The sequence below is a fragment of the Cebus imitator genome, unplaced genomic scaffold (assembly GCF_001604975.1).
Source record: "Cebus imitator isolate Cc_AM_T3 unplaced genomic scaffold, Cebus_imitator-1.0 Scaffold143, whole genome shotgun sequence".
Classification (NCBI taxonomy): Eukaryota; Metazoa; Chordata; class Mammalia; order Primates; family Cebidae; genus Cebus; species Cebus imitator.
The window spans coordinates 3228056-3241840 of NW_016107458.1; the positions used below are offsets into that span (position 1 = coordinate 3228056).

The following is a 13785-nucleotide window of genomic DNA, read 5'->3' on the forward strand; positions in this document are numbered from 1 at the left end:
TGATGGTGCCTTCCTGATACCTGGACTGATAGTTAGGGTAGTGTGTTCATAATGCAATATTTTTAGTGGCAGCCTCCTGATTCCCCTAAAAGACCTATCAGGAAAAATTGTCCGAGGCTTGAAATTGGATCATAGAGATTGGGTCTTTCGGGAAAATTCTGGTAGAAACTTTAGGAATTTTCTAATTCTATAGCAGTGTACACTGGTGACTTCCTGTTAACTACGCTATTTTACAACTCTGTAAGGTAGAAATTTATTTGTAGCAAACTATACAAATACAAATAGTTCTGTTTTTTACTTTTTAGTTTTATTTAGAAGAGACTGGATTTCATTTTTTTGCCCAGGCTGGTCTTAAACTCCTGGGCTCAAGCAATCCTCCTGCCTTGGACTCCCCAGGTGCTGGAATTACCAGCATGACCAGCCACAAATAATTCTTTATCCACAGCAAAACAAATTTTTTTTTGGTAGATATAAAATTGATTTTTGCCCTCAAGGAAAGATAATCCCAAACATTTTTTATTGCCCTAAATCTACACTGTCTAATATGAAAGCTACTAGTCATGTGGTTACTGAACTCTTATAATGTGGCAAGTTTGAATTGAGATGTCTTATAAGTGTAAAATATACGCCAGATTTCAAAGACTTAATATGAAAAAGTATGTAAAAATTTCTCATTAATTTTATGTATTATTTATGTTAATTACATCTTGAAATAATTCTATCTTGGATATTGTAGATTAAATAAGATATATTATTAAAATTAATGTTAACTATTTTTACTTCTTAAAATGTGACTCCTTGAAAATTTAAATTACAGATGAGGCTTGCATTATGGTTCTGTCAGGTGGTCCTGTCCTATAGAATTTTAGCCAGTTTTGCCTCGATTAGCCAGTTGATTTCAACATTTCTGATTGTGTGTATCTCTGAATTCTCCTTTGAACTGTACTTAACATCTTACAGGTTCCCTCATTAATTAATGTATTAAATAAAATCTTTGTGACATGTCATTTTATACTTGCATGAGAATCACAGTTTTTACATTTATACTTTAGCAGTCAGTTCTCCTAATATCCTGTATTAAATTCCATTCTAAAATAGCTAAGGTGGTTTTAGTTACCTGTTACTGCACCCTGAGTATACGGACATTAGCTTAAAATTGAGCATTTACTATTTTCCAGATACTGTGTTAAATACTTTACACAGATTATTTAATCTTCAGAACAACTCTATGAGGTAGGCAGTACACTTCTCATTTTACACATGAGGCACTGACAGTTAACAAAACTTGTCTAAGATAACCATGAAGTAGTAGCGGGACTCACACCTAAGCATACTGATTTTAAAGTTGACTTCCATCCATCACCACTGCCAGCACCTATTCTGTTCCACCAAAAACAGAACAAAGGGCATATCTGTCACTCTGTCGACCTAGAAGCTGCAGTGCGGCAGCAAAGTTGCAGGTTATAGTCATCCCCTCACTTGTTCTGCCTTCTCTGCTCCCAGGCCCTTTGATTCAATTAGCTGGTTCTCAGAATCTTGGGCATAGCTCAAGCCTGAGTGGCTCTTTCAGACTCTCACCCAACTCAGGAGATTGAATGATGGGCCATTTTCCACTGCAAGCTGAGAAGGACCTCTGCCAAGACCAAAAGGTCTTACTGGTGGAGGTACATTAGAAGTATGTGACTCTGAGGGTCACAGAGCTTGCTAGACAGGCTGTCTACCATCTTTGGCAAAGGCAGAGAATAATTACACTGTAATAACAGTTATTAATGGCCAGATGTTGCATTAAGTGATTTACATACATTCTCTCTAATCCTTTCAGTAGCTCAATGAGGTATTAAAAATGAGGAATCTGGGTCTTAGGTTAATTATGGATGCTCTAGGATTCCCTGGATAATCACTGAACTCACCAGTCATGGGCTATATATCTGACAAATATTTCACACATTTAAACATTTGATAATAAAGGAGTCTACGGTATTATTTGCCCACATATAACTGAATAAGGAAACTTGTTAAAGAATAGCAGAAAATTTATATATTATCCTTCCATTATTAATGCTGGTTTAAAAGCTTGAAATTGACAGGCAACTCAATATTTTCCAACATGCATCACATTAGCTTTTAATTCATTAGCTTTTTTCTACTGTCTTTTTTCTACTGTCTCTTGTCTTGCTATGGTCTACATTTTATATTTGTGCTGCAGAGACATCTGAAAGGATTATGCCACCCCACTTTAGTCCCAGGAAATAGGAATATGATGAATTATTGATAGTGTTAGCTTTCTAGTACTTTAATTTCACCTCTGTTTCAGACAAGGGTATTTGTTAAATGGAATTTTTGTATCACTCGAGAGCTTACTACGTAGGAAACACTAACTGACTTGAATTATAGAAAAGACAGTCCTAGAAAAGATTTCCATTTCTACAGAGGATGGATTCTCCATACATTCCACTCCCCTATAGTTTTGCTTAGCGTTAGGTTAATAGGGCAGTTTTCAAATGGAGCTCCTCAGAACTCATGGGATTCCCCAGGGGTGCACGCGCACATACACATGAGCGCACACATACGCCCCCAGCCATTCCCTTGCTTCAGAAAAGAACTTCACTTGTCTAATGTAAGCAATAAGCTTTTTTGTGAGATTATGTTGGAAGAAAGGATTCTTCTTTTTAAAAAGCTTGAGGTTGGTTGTGGTGGCTGACACCTGTAATTGCCATTCTTGGGAGGCTGAGGTGGGAGAACTGCTTAAGGTCAGGAGTTTGAGACCAGCCTGAACAAGATAGTGAGACCCCCATCTCTACAAAAATAAAATAATTAGCCAGGTGTGGTGGCACACATTTATAGTCCCAGCTACTCTGGAGGCTGAGGCAGGCAAATCCTGTGAGCCCAGGAGGTTGAGGCCAGAGTGAGTCATGATTACAACACTGCATTCCAGCCTGGGTGACAGAGTAAGACCCTGTCTCTTTTTAAAAAAAAAAAAAAAAAAAACTTAATCCTAAGTTAATACAATAAATACAATAGTAGATGTTTGCACATCTTTGAAATACTAGGAAAAAATGTCTAAGGATTTTTTTTTTTTTTTGAGACGGAGTTTCACTCATGTTACCCAGGCTGGAGTGCAATGGCGCGATCTCGGCTCACCGCAACCTCCACCTCCTGGGTTCGGGCAATTCTCCTGCCTCAGCCACCTGAGTACCTGGGATTACAGGCACGCACCACCATGCCCAGCTAATTTTTTGTATTTTTAGTAGAGACAGGGTTTCACCATGTTGACCAGGATGGTCTCGATCTCTTGACCTCATGATCCACCCGCCTCGGCCTCCCAAAATGCTGGGATTACAGGAGTGAGCCACCGCGCCCGGCCTGGATTTTTATACTGTATACTTGAGCATATATAGCTGTACACTGGACTTGACAGAAGCGGACAGCATGTTTTATGACTAGGCTTGCAGGATGGACTTGACCTTCCTGTGGTGTTGTAAGAATTACCCTTAATTCTGGGTGAAGCCAGTTACCATGTATATTTATATAATGAATCAACTTATAAGCACAAAAAATGCAGTAACACTGGGGCTGGCACAGATAAATGAACCAATTGCACAAGTAAACTTGGTTCACTTGCTCCTATTTGGGTTATTGGGTCCCTGAGTCCATAGGCCTCCAATGTCCTTGAAGAGAAGGAATATAGTCATTGTTTGTATTCTTCAGAAGGGACTACCATGAGTAAAATATTTTGTCAGTTTCTGTAATAAGAGCAAACATTTCTCTAACTTGCCAATAGTATTTTAAAAAGTGAGGGTTTTGTGTGAGATAAAATGAAAGAGTTTAAAAGTAGCACTCAGGGTTCCTTTCTGTGTGTGGATGATATAGGTGCCTAGAAATTGCCCTCCTCCCCTGCATGAAAGCTGTAGACCTGGAGAAGACAGGCAGATGACAAAGACTCATTCATTCAATATACATGTATTTATTTGAGGTGGGGGTGAGTCTTTATTTAAGTTTTATTTTGAAGTGACAGCACCCACTATCACCAGGCATCATGCTAGGTGTTGGGAATCTAATAGTAAGACTGATCCTGCTACCCTTTTTTTTTTTTTTTTTTTTGTGAGACAGAGTCTCAATCTGTTGCCCAGGCTGGGGAGATCTTGGCTCACTGCAACCTCCACCTCCCAGGTTCAAGCAATTCTCATACCTCAGCCTCCCAAGTAGCTGGGATTACAGGCACCCACCCCAATGCCTGGCTAATTTTTGTATTTTTAGTGGAGACAGAGTTTCACCATGTTGCGCAGGCTGGTCTCGAATTCCTGGCCTCAAGTGATCTGCCCGCCTCCAGTTCCCAGAGTGCTAGGATTACAGCATGAGCCACGGTGCCCAGCCTGGTCCTGTCACCTTCTTAGAATTTGCATTCTAATGTGGAGGAGGCATATAATAAACATATGTTTATCATATATGTTTGTCATGATGCACACAACAGAATAGGAGTGGGGCCCTTTTAACATGGGGCAGTCAAAGAGGGGCCCCTAGGACAGCAAAATCTAAGTGCATTTTAGAAGGCCACAGCTGGCCTCTCTGCTGATTTCCAAAGCAATAAATGTGTGGCGCTTACTGCATTTGATGGCCAAATATGTGCCATCTGTACTAAATAATTATAATGCTGTGGAAACCCTGAGGGGACCAATTACTGGTCTGTATAGGAACAAAATATATAGCACCGTTAATTTATTACACAAATAGATTTTTCCTTGGTCATTCAACATTTATCAGCACTGTGTTTTATTTATTTTTTTAATGCAAAGGTGGCCTGAAGGATAATTAAAAGTAATACATGCAAGATCATTGTCCTTTGTCATTCCATAAAAAATTGTCTTCAACACTGTTTATGATCCTCAAACATATTAAAAAAATGCATCCATACTGAAATCTCCTCTTATACTGTTACTTTATAATTGTTAAAGGCAACATGATTTTTGTAAGGGATTAAAATGCACTTTACAAAAATTAATTTCATTTACAAAACCTCTACATAGGTACGTAAAATATATTAGAGAGAAGAGGGACACATGGTTATCAACTAACCTGACTTCTCTCAACAGAAGTTTCCAGTTTACATTCTTATTCTTTCATTTTTACTAGTTGAACTTTCTTTTTGGTTTTTAAAAGCTTATCAGTGGACCAGACTTTCTTAGATCTTTCAGGTATTTCTATTTATGCACACAAAACTGATTCAGATTTGCCGCAGAAATGTTAGACTTCAATCTAACATAATTCATCCATCTACGCACTCATCCATTCCATATTTATTGAGTCAACTAAACTCATAGGTAAAATATGCTGGAACCAGAGCAGTGTATTCTGGTTGTGTTGGCTCCTTGAGTGGGTAAACACTGTTTCTGGGTTTTTTCTTTCTTTGCACCCTTACTGTAGCAATTTTCTGAAAGGCAAGTAAGTAGTCAAACTGGCTGGATAGCCTAAAAAATTTGAAATTATCTGGCCAAGTGCAGTGCCTCACACAATCCTAACAATTTGGGAGGCTGAGGTGAGAGGATCACTTGAGGCCAGGAGTTTAAGACCAGCCTGGGCAACATAGTGAGACTCCATCTCTGCAAAAAAAAAAAAAAAAAAAACAAAAACAAAAAAACAACAACAACAACAAAAAAAACCTTTTAAATTAGTCAAACATGGTAGCTCATTCCTGTAGTCCCAGATACTTGAGAGGCTGAGATGGGAAGATCACTGAAGCTCAGGAGTTTGAGATTACAGTGTGCTATGACTGTGCCACTGCATTCCAACCTGGGCGACAGAGTGAGACCCCCATCTCAACAAAAAACGAACAAACAAAAAAATTATCCAGTCTAATCAATGTGATAAAACGGACTAACAGAATGAACTTGAGGAAAATAATTCAGGAAAAATACATGGGGTGGTTTACCTAGCAACCCCTAGGAAAAGAAAAACTTTTATACTACTAAGGGAGTTCAGTAAGACGTCTGATTACAATATAAGAGATCACTAGTTTTCCTTTCTCTTGTTTAAAAACATAATGACTACAAAGCATCTTGTTCAAAATAGCAAAAAAAAAAAAAAAAAAAACCTAAGTATAAATTTATCAAGAAATATGCAGGACCTGAACTGAACAAACTAAAATTTTAGTGAGAAAATGTAAAGACTTGAGCACAAGTGGAGAAAAGTTTCACTCTTGATGACAAGCTTAAATGTTGTTAGAATTGCCACCTCCCTCCAAATTATTTTTAGATTTAAAAAGGGAGGTTAAAGGATTGGACAAAATATGCTAAACTCCAATAGAATGTATGACACAAACAAGGACATTTAAAACTAGAATAATAAAGAGGTGGAGGTATAGGGACTAATGGACATTAAAATATATTCTAAAACTATAATAATTAGAATAGTACTGATTTAGGGATTAACTAATCAATGGCGCCAAATAGAATGTCTATAAACAGACTCAGGCATATGCACAAATTTAATTTAACAGTTACATTTGGAATCTGTAGAAATGGATAAATTATTCAGTAAAAAGTGCTGGGGGAAATGTCTATTCAAAATTAAGACATCTTTTTCATATAAGGCAATCACGTAATTCCAGATGTATGAAAGATTTAAATATAAAGGATAAAGCCATACTTTCATATAAAGATGGCACATTTTGAACACATGCATTTGCCTCTGCTCCCTCCTAAACACTACCTAAATATCAGTAAAAAGGATGTTTAAAAACGCCCACAAGGACAAATAATGGGAGATATAGCTACCACAGTAAAACTTTGGAAACTAGAAAGCAGATGAGCAGGTGGTAATGCTAATCTGACTGTAAGCCTGCAACGGGTAAAGCAGAGAATTGGTCCAGTTAACACAGTGGAAATCCCTCAAGGCTCAGGCCACTAGAAGTAGGTGTGAGGTGGAACTAAAAATAATGATTCCAAATCTGTTTACTAAGCAGTTGTCCTTCATGTCACACAGGAGAGTAGCTGCCCTGCCTACGCAGGCAAAAGTCAGAGTTTCATTTTTTTTGAGATGGTCTCACTCACTCTGTCACCCAGGCTGGAGTGCAGTGGTACCATCTCGGCTCACTGCAACCTCCGCCTCCCAGGTTCAAGCGATTCTCCTGCCTCCGCCTCCTGAATAGCTGAGACTAAAGGTCCACACCACCATACCCAGCTAATTTTTATATTTTTTAGTAGAGATGGGGTTTCACCATGTAGGCTAGGCTGGTCTTGAACTCCTGACCTCAACTGATCTACCAGCCTTGGCCTCCCAAAGTGCTGGGATTACAGGTATGAGCCGCCGAGGCACAGCTGAGAAAATGATGTAGTGCTGAAGACAGGGATTCAGCGAAATTTAATTCCTGGATGTTGGGTCCTTAACCTTCTACCCAGATTCTCAAAACACACATAACCAGACTCATAGCTTCTAGGCAGGAAATAGGGTGTATCTTTCCTGGAGAATATGACCAATCCAAGAGAAAAGATATCAAGGTACCAACATCAGTGGCTCCCAGATGCAATGGTCACCTAAGAAAACCTAAGACCACAGCTCAGCACTAAGGAGAAAGAGAAGTCCACTGCAGACTGGGGGATGGGGAGGTTGACACTCCGTCACTCGCTCCAGGAAACATCTGATTGAATGGTTAAATCTGCTCTCTGAAATGGATTGTCCCTACTGAAAAAGCTCTGGCACAGGCATTGATCCCAGGCTCCACTGGTTTGGCCCCTGCTTGTAGGACAGGCATCTGAAGAGCACACCGCATGGCAGGCAGGTGTGTTTGCAGGTCCCTGGCCATCTAGACGAACTTTAAGGGTCCTCATTGCTCTTTTGCAATTTCTTTCAGTTAACATTTGTCAACTCCTAGAGCAATTATTACACCTTTTCACTCTATTCAGTTCCTCAACTCTCCCACCACCCCCTTATTCTTAGTAAATTACCTTACCTCCCACACACAGAAGATGGAAGCTATCTCATGTGAATGCCTCTTCCTATCCAAATTGCTCTCCAGTTTTTTTTAATCCATTGTCTTCTCTTCCATACAGAGAAGATGTGTCCTCTTTTCTATACCTAATGAGTCAACTCATCTCTTGATCCTGTTTCTTCTGACTGCTCTGGGCCTTGTCCTGTCAATTATCACTCCTTTGCTGGAATCTCCAGTTCACGCCCTTTGCCTACTTGTGAGAGTATGTGTAGGGACACTAATCTACCACTCAGGTTCCCTTTCAGGATTGATGGATTCAATCCCCCAGATGCCAGGAGTGCTGCTGGAAGATGGCCCTCAGCCATCAGTCCTCTTCAGAAATTGCTCAGCAGAAGAAAGTCACCTCACTCAAGGTCACATCCTATTCCCTGGGCAGCTCTCCTCTAATGACTGGGTTAATGTGGGGAATATAAAGACCAGCTCTCTCACCTTAACTTGAGACAACTCTTAAAGGTCTTCCCAGTTTCAGAGCTCCTTAAGTCTTGGCTAAAGACTTACACTGAGACTACATCACTGCTCAGCTCTCCCTCAGTCCAATCTTGTCTCCTTTCCTTGCCTCCCACAAGTTGTTAAACCTGAGAGCATTCCCTAATTAACTTCCTGCATGCTAATCATCTCAGAGCCCTGTATCCCAGCCTGCTTCTGACAGTATGTTTGTAAGACAAGGACATTTAATAATTTGTTAGGTAGTACCAGGTTGCCCTTTCAAAAATCTGTACAAATTTGCACTCCCATCACCAATGTAGAAAAGTTCCTCTTTTCCTACGCCCTAACTGCCACTACTGGATATTAATCAAGCTTTTAAATCTTGCCATTTCATAAGTGACAGATGGTGTCTTATTCTTTATTTCTATTTTTTAAATTATGCTTAAAAGTGAGAATGTTTTTACATATTTACTGGCTATTTATATTTCCCTTTCATTTGCTTGTGTTATTTGCCCATTTTTCTGTTGCACAGTCATACATATTGGTAATACACCAGGTACCATAAATATGGTATATTAATTTCCAAGTACCGTTTGTGTAGTAAGAAAGCTGCAAATAAGTTTTATAAGATTGCTTTTTGTTTGGCTTTAAGACTTTCTTCTGGCATTCAAATGTTTTGCATTTTTTAAATTTGCTAACATCATCAACATTTTCCCTGTGTTTCTTGGTTTTCTGTCATGTTTAAATTGGCATTTCCCATTCTAAGATTTAGGGGAAAAAACCACTTATATCTTCTTTAAAACTTAGCTCAAATGTCATTGCTGTCACAATTATGTCTCTGAGTACCTTGACCAGAGTTAACCCCCCCAATTCCCTTCTCCCTTTATATAAATCACACTGCCCATCATATTCTGCCTTAATATCATGGCCATTTTTATTATTCTCCAAACTCTTCTATTGGAATGTAAGATACTGAGGAAAGGAATTCCATTTTAAATCTCTATGTATGCCCTCCAGTATCTAGAATGACTTACATAAAGTCCTACGTAAATGTTTATTGAATTGGATTAACTAGTACTGCTCGATTATGTCACTCTAACACTAAGGATTAGAGATTATATTTATATGTATGTATACATACACACGTTTATATGTATATAAAACACAAACATATATGTAAATTCCACACGAATTCTCATTAGACATAAATTTTGTGACTGGTTCTTTTTTACTTGGAGAACTCTCAGTTCTGCCATCTTCAGTCCTGAGCCATACCTACCAAGGGCTGACTGCAAAAGCAGCACATGAGAGTGAGGTCTCAGGGCTTGCCAAGTGACAGGTGACCAGAACACTCCTAGCTGAGGAGGCAGATCAGGCAGGGCGGTTCTTAGCAACAGGGCTGCATATATGGAACCATGACACAAAGTGACCATCCCCCCACAGGGTAAACAAAGCTCAGTCTCCCAACACCATGACCACCTGCCCCATCAGTGGCATAGATTCCTCTCAGGCTGTACTTTTGGCTGGGAAGAAGTCCCTGATGACGTTGAAGACCAGATACAGGCAGGTGTCTTAACTAGTTGAATACATTGAGCTGTCAGCTCAGGTGGATTAGTCATTGCAGTTCCTATGCCTTGTAGTCCTAGTCTTGATTCATTGGTTTCAGTTTCTCCCTTCTCTTGAGCCCAATCAAATATGGCTTTCATGCCACCACAACTTCTCCTGCCAAGGTCACAGGTGACGTCCACATTGCTGAACACAATGGCCAATTCTCATTTCTTACCTCACTGTCCGTGCCAGCAGCATTGGCCTGGTGGATCCCCCTCTACTTGCTGAGGGCTCGATTGGGCTTCCTGTGCACCAGTTTTTCTCATACCTCACTGGATGCTTCTCCTCCTTTGCTGGTTCTTCCTCTGCTTTCTGAGCACTTAACATTGGAGAACTCCCAAAGTACAGTCATTGGACCTATCTTTCTATCTATATTCATTTTCTTGATGATCCCAGCCAATCTTAGAGCTTTCAACACTGTCTATCTGCTGACAAATTCCAAATTTTATTTCCTCTAGCCAGACTCGTAGGTCCAACTGCCTACTCAACATCTCACTTGTGGATGTCTAACAGAGATCTCAAATGTAACACTCCAAAACTGAGATTCTGCTCTTCCCCTTCCCCCAAAATCTGCTCCTCTCTCAGGCTCTCCATTGCAGCAAATGACAACCCCATCCAACTAGTTACTCACACCAAAAACTCTGGTGTCATCCTTCACTCCTCTCCTTTTCTCACACCCACATTCAATCTGTCAGCAAATCTACTTTTACTATATCTTCAAAATATACTCAGAATCTGAATCCTCCTCACAACCACTCTGCTAACCACCCTGGGCAAGTTACTATCTCTTAAGTATCTCTCTTTTCTCATCAATAACTGGGGGTAATACTAGCCTATCACTTACAGGGTTCACGTGTGGAATAAAGGATAAGACATGCAAGGAACTTAGCAAAGTGTCAAACCAATTGTTAGTGCTTGGCCAGGCATGGTGGCACACACCTGTAATCCCAGCACATTGGGAGGCTGAGGAGAGAGGATTGCTTGAGGCTGGGAGATCAGCCTAGGGAATATAGTGAGATCTTGTCTCTACTAAAATTCAAAAAAATTAGCCAGGTGTGGTGGTGTGTGCCTGTAGTCCCAGCTACCTGGGGACTGAGGCTGGAGGATTGCTTAAGCCCTGAAGGTCAAGGCTGCAGTGAACCATGATTGCATCACTGCACTCCACCCTGGGTGACAGAGTGAGACTCTGTCTCAAAAAAGAAAAAAAAAAGTTGTTAGTGCTTAATAAATTTTAGCTCTCATTATTATTTGTGGCCACTCTTTTCTAGGTTTCAGGAAGACGTGACTAGTAAAGTTGAAGCTATCAGCTCCTTGTCATAAAAACTGAGTTTTTTGGCTGGGCACGTGGCTCACGCCTGTAATCCCAGCACTTTGGGAGGCTGAGGCAGGCGGATCACCAGAGGTCAGGAGTTCAAGACCAGCCTGGCCAACATGGTGAATTCCCGTCTCTAATAAAAATAAAAAAATATCCAGGTGTAGTGGCAAGCACCTGTAGTCCCAGCTACTTGGGAGGCTGAGGCAGGAGAATTGCTTGAATCCGGGAGGTGGAGGTCACAGTGGCGGAGATCTCGCCACTACACTCCAGCCTGAGCAGCAGAGTGAGACTCTGTCTCGAAAGACAAAACAAAACAAAAAAGTTTTTTTCTTCAGCAAGTGACATTTTCATTTTAAAGATTCCAACTAAATGAGCTAAAGAAAAAGAAGAAAAGTCCAAATTAACCTCACCCAATAAAACTGTCATAAATAAGATCCAAATAAAGGGTTAAGAAAGCACAGTGGCAATTTGAGTCATTAGATTTCTTCTCTAGTCTGATTAAGAGTAATTTTCAGCTAACCTGGAAAATATTCTTGATCTAAAGTTATATAAGATTGTCACATACCATACTGCATAGCTGTATACAGCCCTAGCTTCACAACCTGAAGTAATTCTGGGATATGAGTAAACTCATAGGATGTTTCTACAACAGCAACTGAGATAACAGCCATTATTTGTATAAAATAGCTTTGTTTTATAAACCCATAGTCCCACTAAATCTATCATCCCAACTAATTATTCATAAGTAGAAAGATTCTGGAAAATCCTCAGTGTTAGCTGAGATGTCAGCAATATACAATAGGCCTGAATTATATAGGAAGCATCTAGGGTAAGTGCCCTAATGCATAAATTAGATACATGGATATCACTAATAAGATAAATCATTGCACTAAGTAAGCAGAAAAATATTTCAGAGCATTCAACTTGTCCTTTAATATAATTGCTTTGTTAATATATGTGATGAGAAACAATATTTGGATAAGAAAAAATGCTCATCTTTTAATGTTTTTGGAAAATTATGTTTATTCTTTATTCTTTCAGTATTGATCTCTCTCACCATAAATATATCTGTATGTTCATGCATATGTGTGTGTGTACATATATGTATGTGTATATATACACACACACACATACATAAATACATGAAACATCTACCATGTGCTGAGTAATGAGGAAACAATAGTGAATTGTTTTTATTACTAAGCTCCTTATAAAAATGTTTTTATCGTTTTGAGTATAAGAGCTAGGTAACAATGGCCTTGGAGTGTTTTAAGTTGGGGAGTGGAGGGAATAACTCTAATATAAAATCATCAGGAATTTTCTGTTCTTAATTTATTAGCTTTTCTTTGTCCATATTTAATTATACTTTATGGTATTCTTAGAGTGATATATACAATGTAAACAAATTTAAATATCACATATATGCAAAAAGTTACTTAGTAAACTCCCATTAATACCTACCGGGGGATCATTTTAGCATATCCATGTATACTCTGTGTGCTAATTTTATTTATTTGTCTATTTTTTGTAGGAAGTCCTGGCTGAGCAAGGTTGGAAGCCCTAGTTCTCGCATTGACCGCACAAACTTTTCTAATGAAAAAACCATCTCTAAACTTGAATACTCTAATTTTAGTATCAGATACTAATAGAAGAGAAAAATTGTAAAGCTTACACTCCGCAACAGATATTGTATGTTGTTAAGACTATGTATATTAGAATAATGGTAGCAGAGTAGGCTAAAAAAGAAACTTTCTGTTCTGAAAACTTGCTGATTGTATGTATTACTAAAAATGTCTGACACCGAAGTAATTTTACTCAACTGTGTTTTCAACAAGCAAAAATATAGAATTCTAAGATTAAAATGTCATTACAAGATATTTAGTATGAACATTTAAACTTGTATCATGAAGTCTTTAATTTCAATGAGTATTACAGCATATATGTTATTTGGTGAGACATAACACAATAAAGTTAACCATTTAAAAATTATTGTCACATACTGTTGTCTGTGTTGAATTATAAAATCCTCTGAATAATAATTTGTTACTACAGTTGAATAATTTGTTATTAAACCTTTTAAAAAGAACCAGTGGTTAGAAATAAATGTATGTGATGATCACTATAACTATAAAATATTACCAGCGAAGAATTTTTAATTCTGGTTAATGTGAACATTATTCAGTTGGAGCTACTTAATGCCTCCTATATTGTGGTGTCCAGTGAACATTCAGGCTGAATTATGGTAGCTAACAAGAACTCACTATTTCAGTATAGCAAGCAGAAGATTTTCAACCACCACCCACAACAGATGTTCTATTAACCAGAAAAGAAACTGACGGTCTAAGTGAATCATATAATAATGTGCCCTAAACTTGGCCTATCACTTGGGAATCTTCACATGTAACTGATAAAGCAACAGAGAATTTAAAGGGGAAGTTTTTTTTTTTTTTTT

General features: G+C 38.7%; 1 protein-coding gene across 1 annotated transcript in view; it reads left to right on the forward strand.

Annotated features, from left to right (window-relative positions):
* Window positions 1-13322, forward strand: part of ACYP2 (acylphosphatase 2) — a 192378-nt gene extending 179056 nt beyond the window's left edge. Inside the window, exon 4 of the mRNA XM_017542339.2 lies at window positions 12865-13322. Coding sequence (XP_017397828.1) covers window positions 12865-12979 — 115 coding nt within the window. The 3' untranslated portion in view covers window positions 12980-13322. The remainder of the gene's footprint in view (window positions 1-12864) is intronic.
* Window positions 13323-13785: the final 463 nt, after the last annotated feature.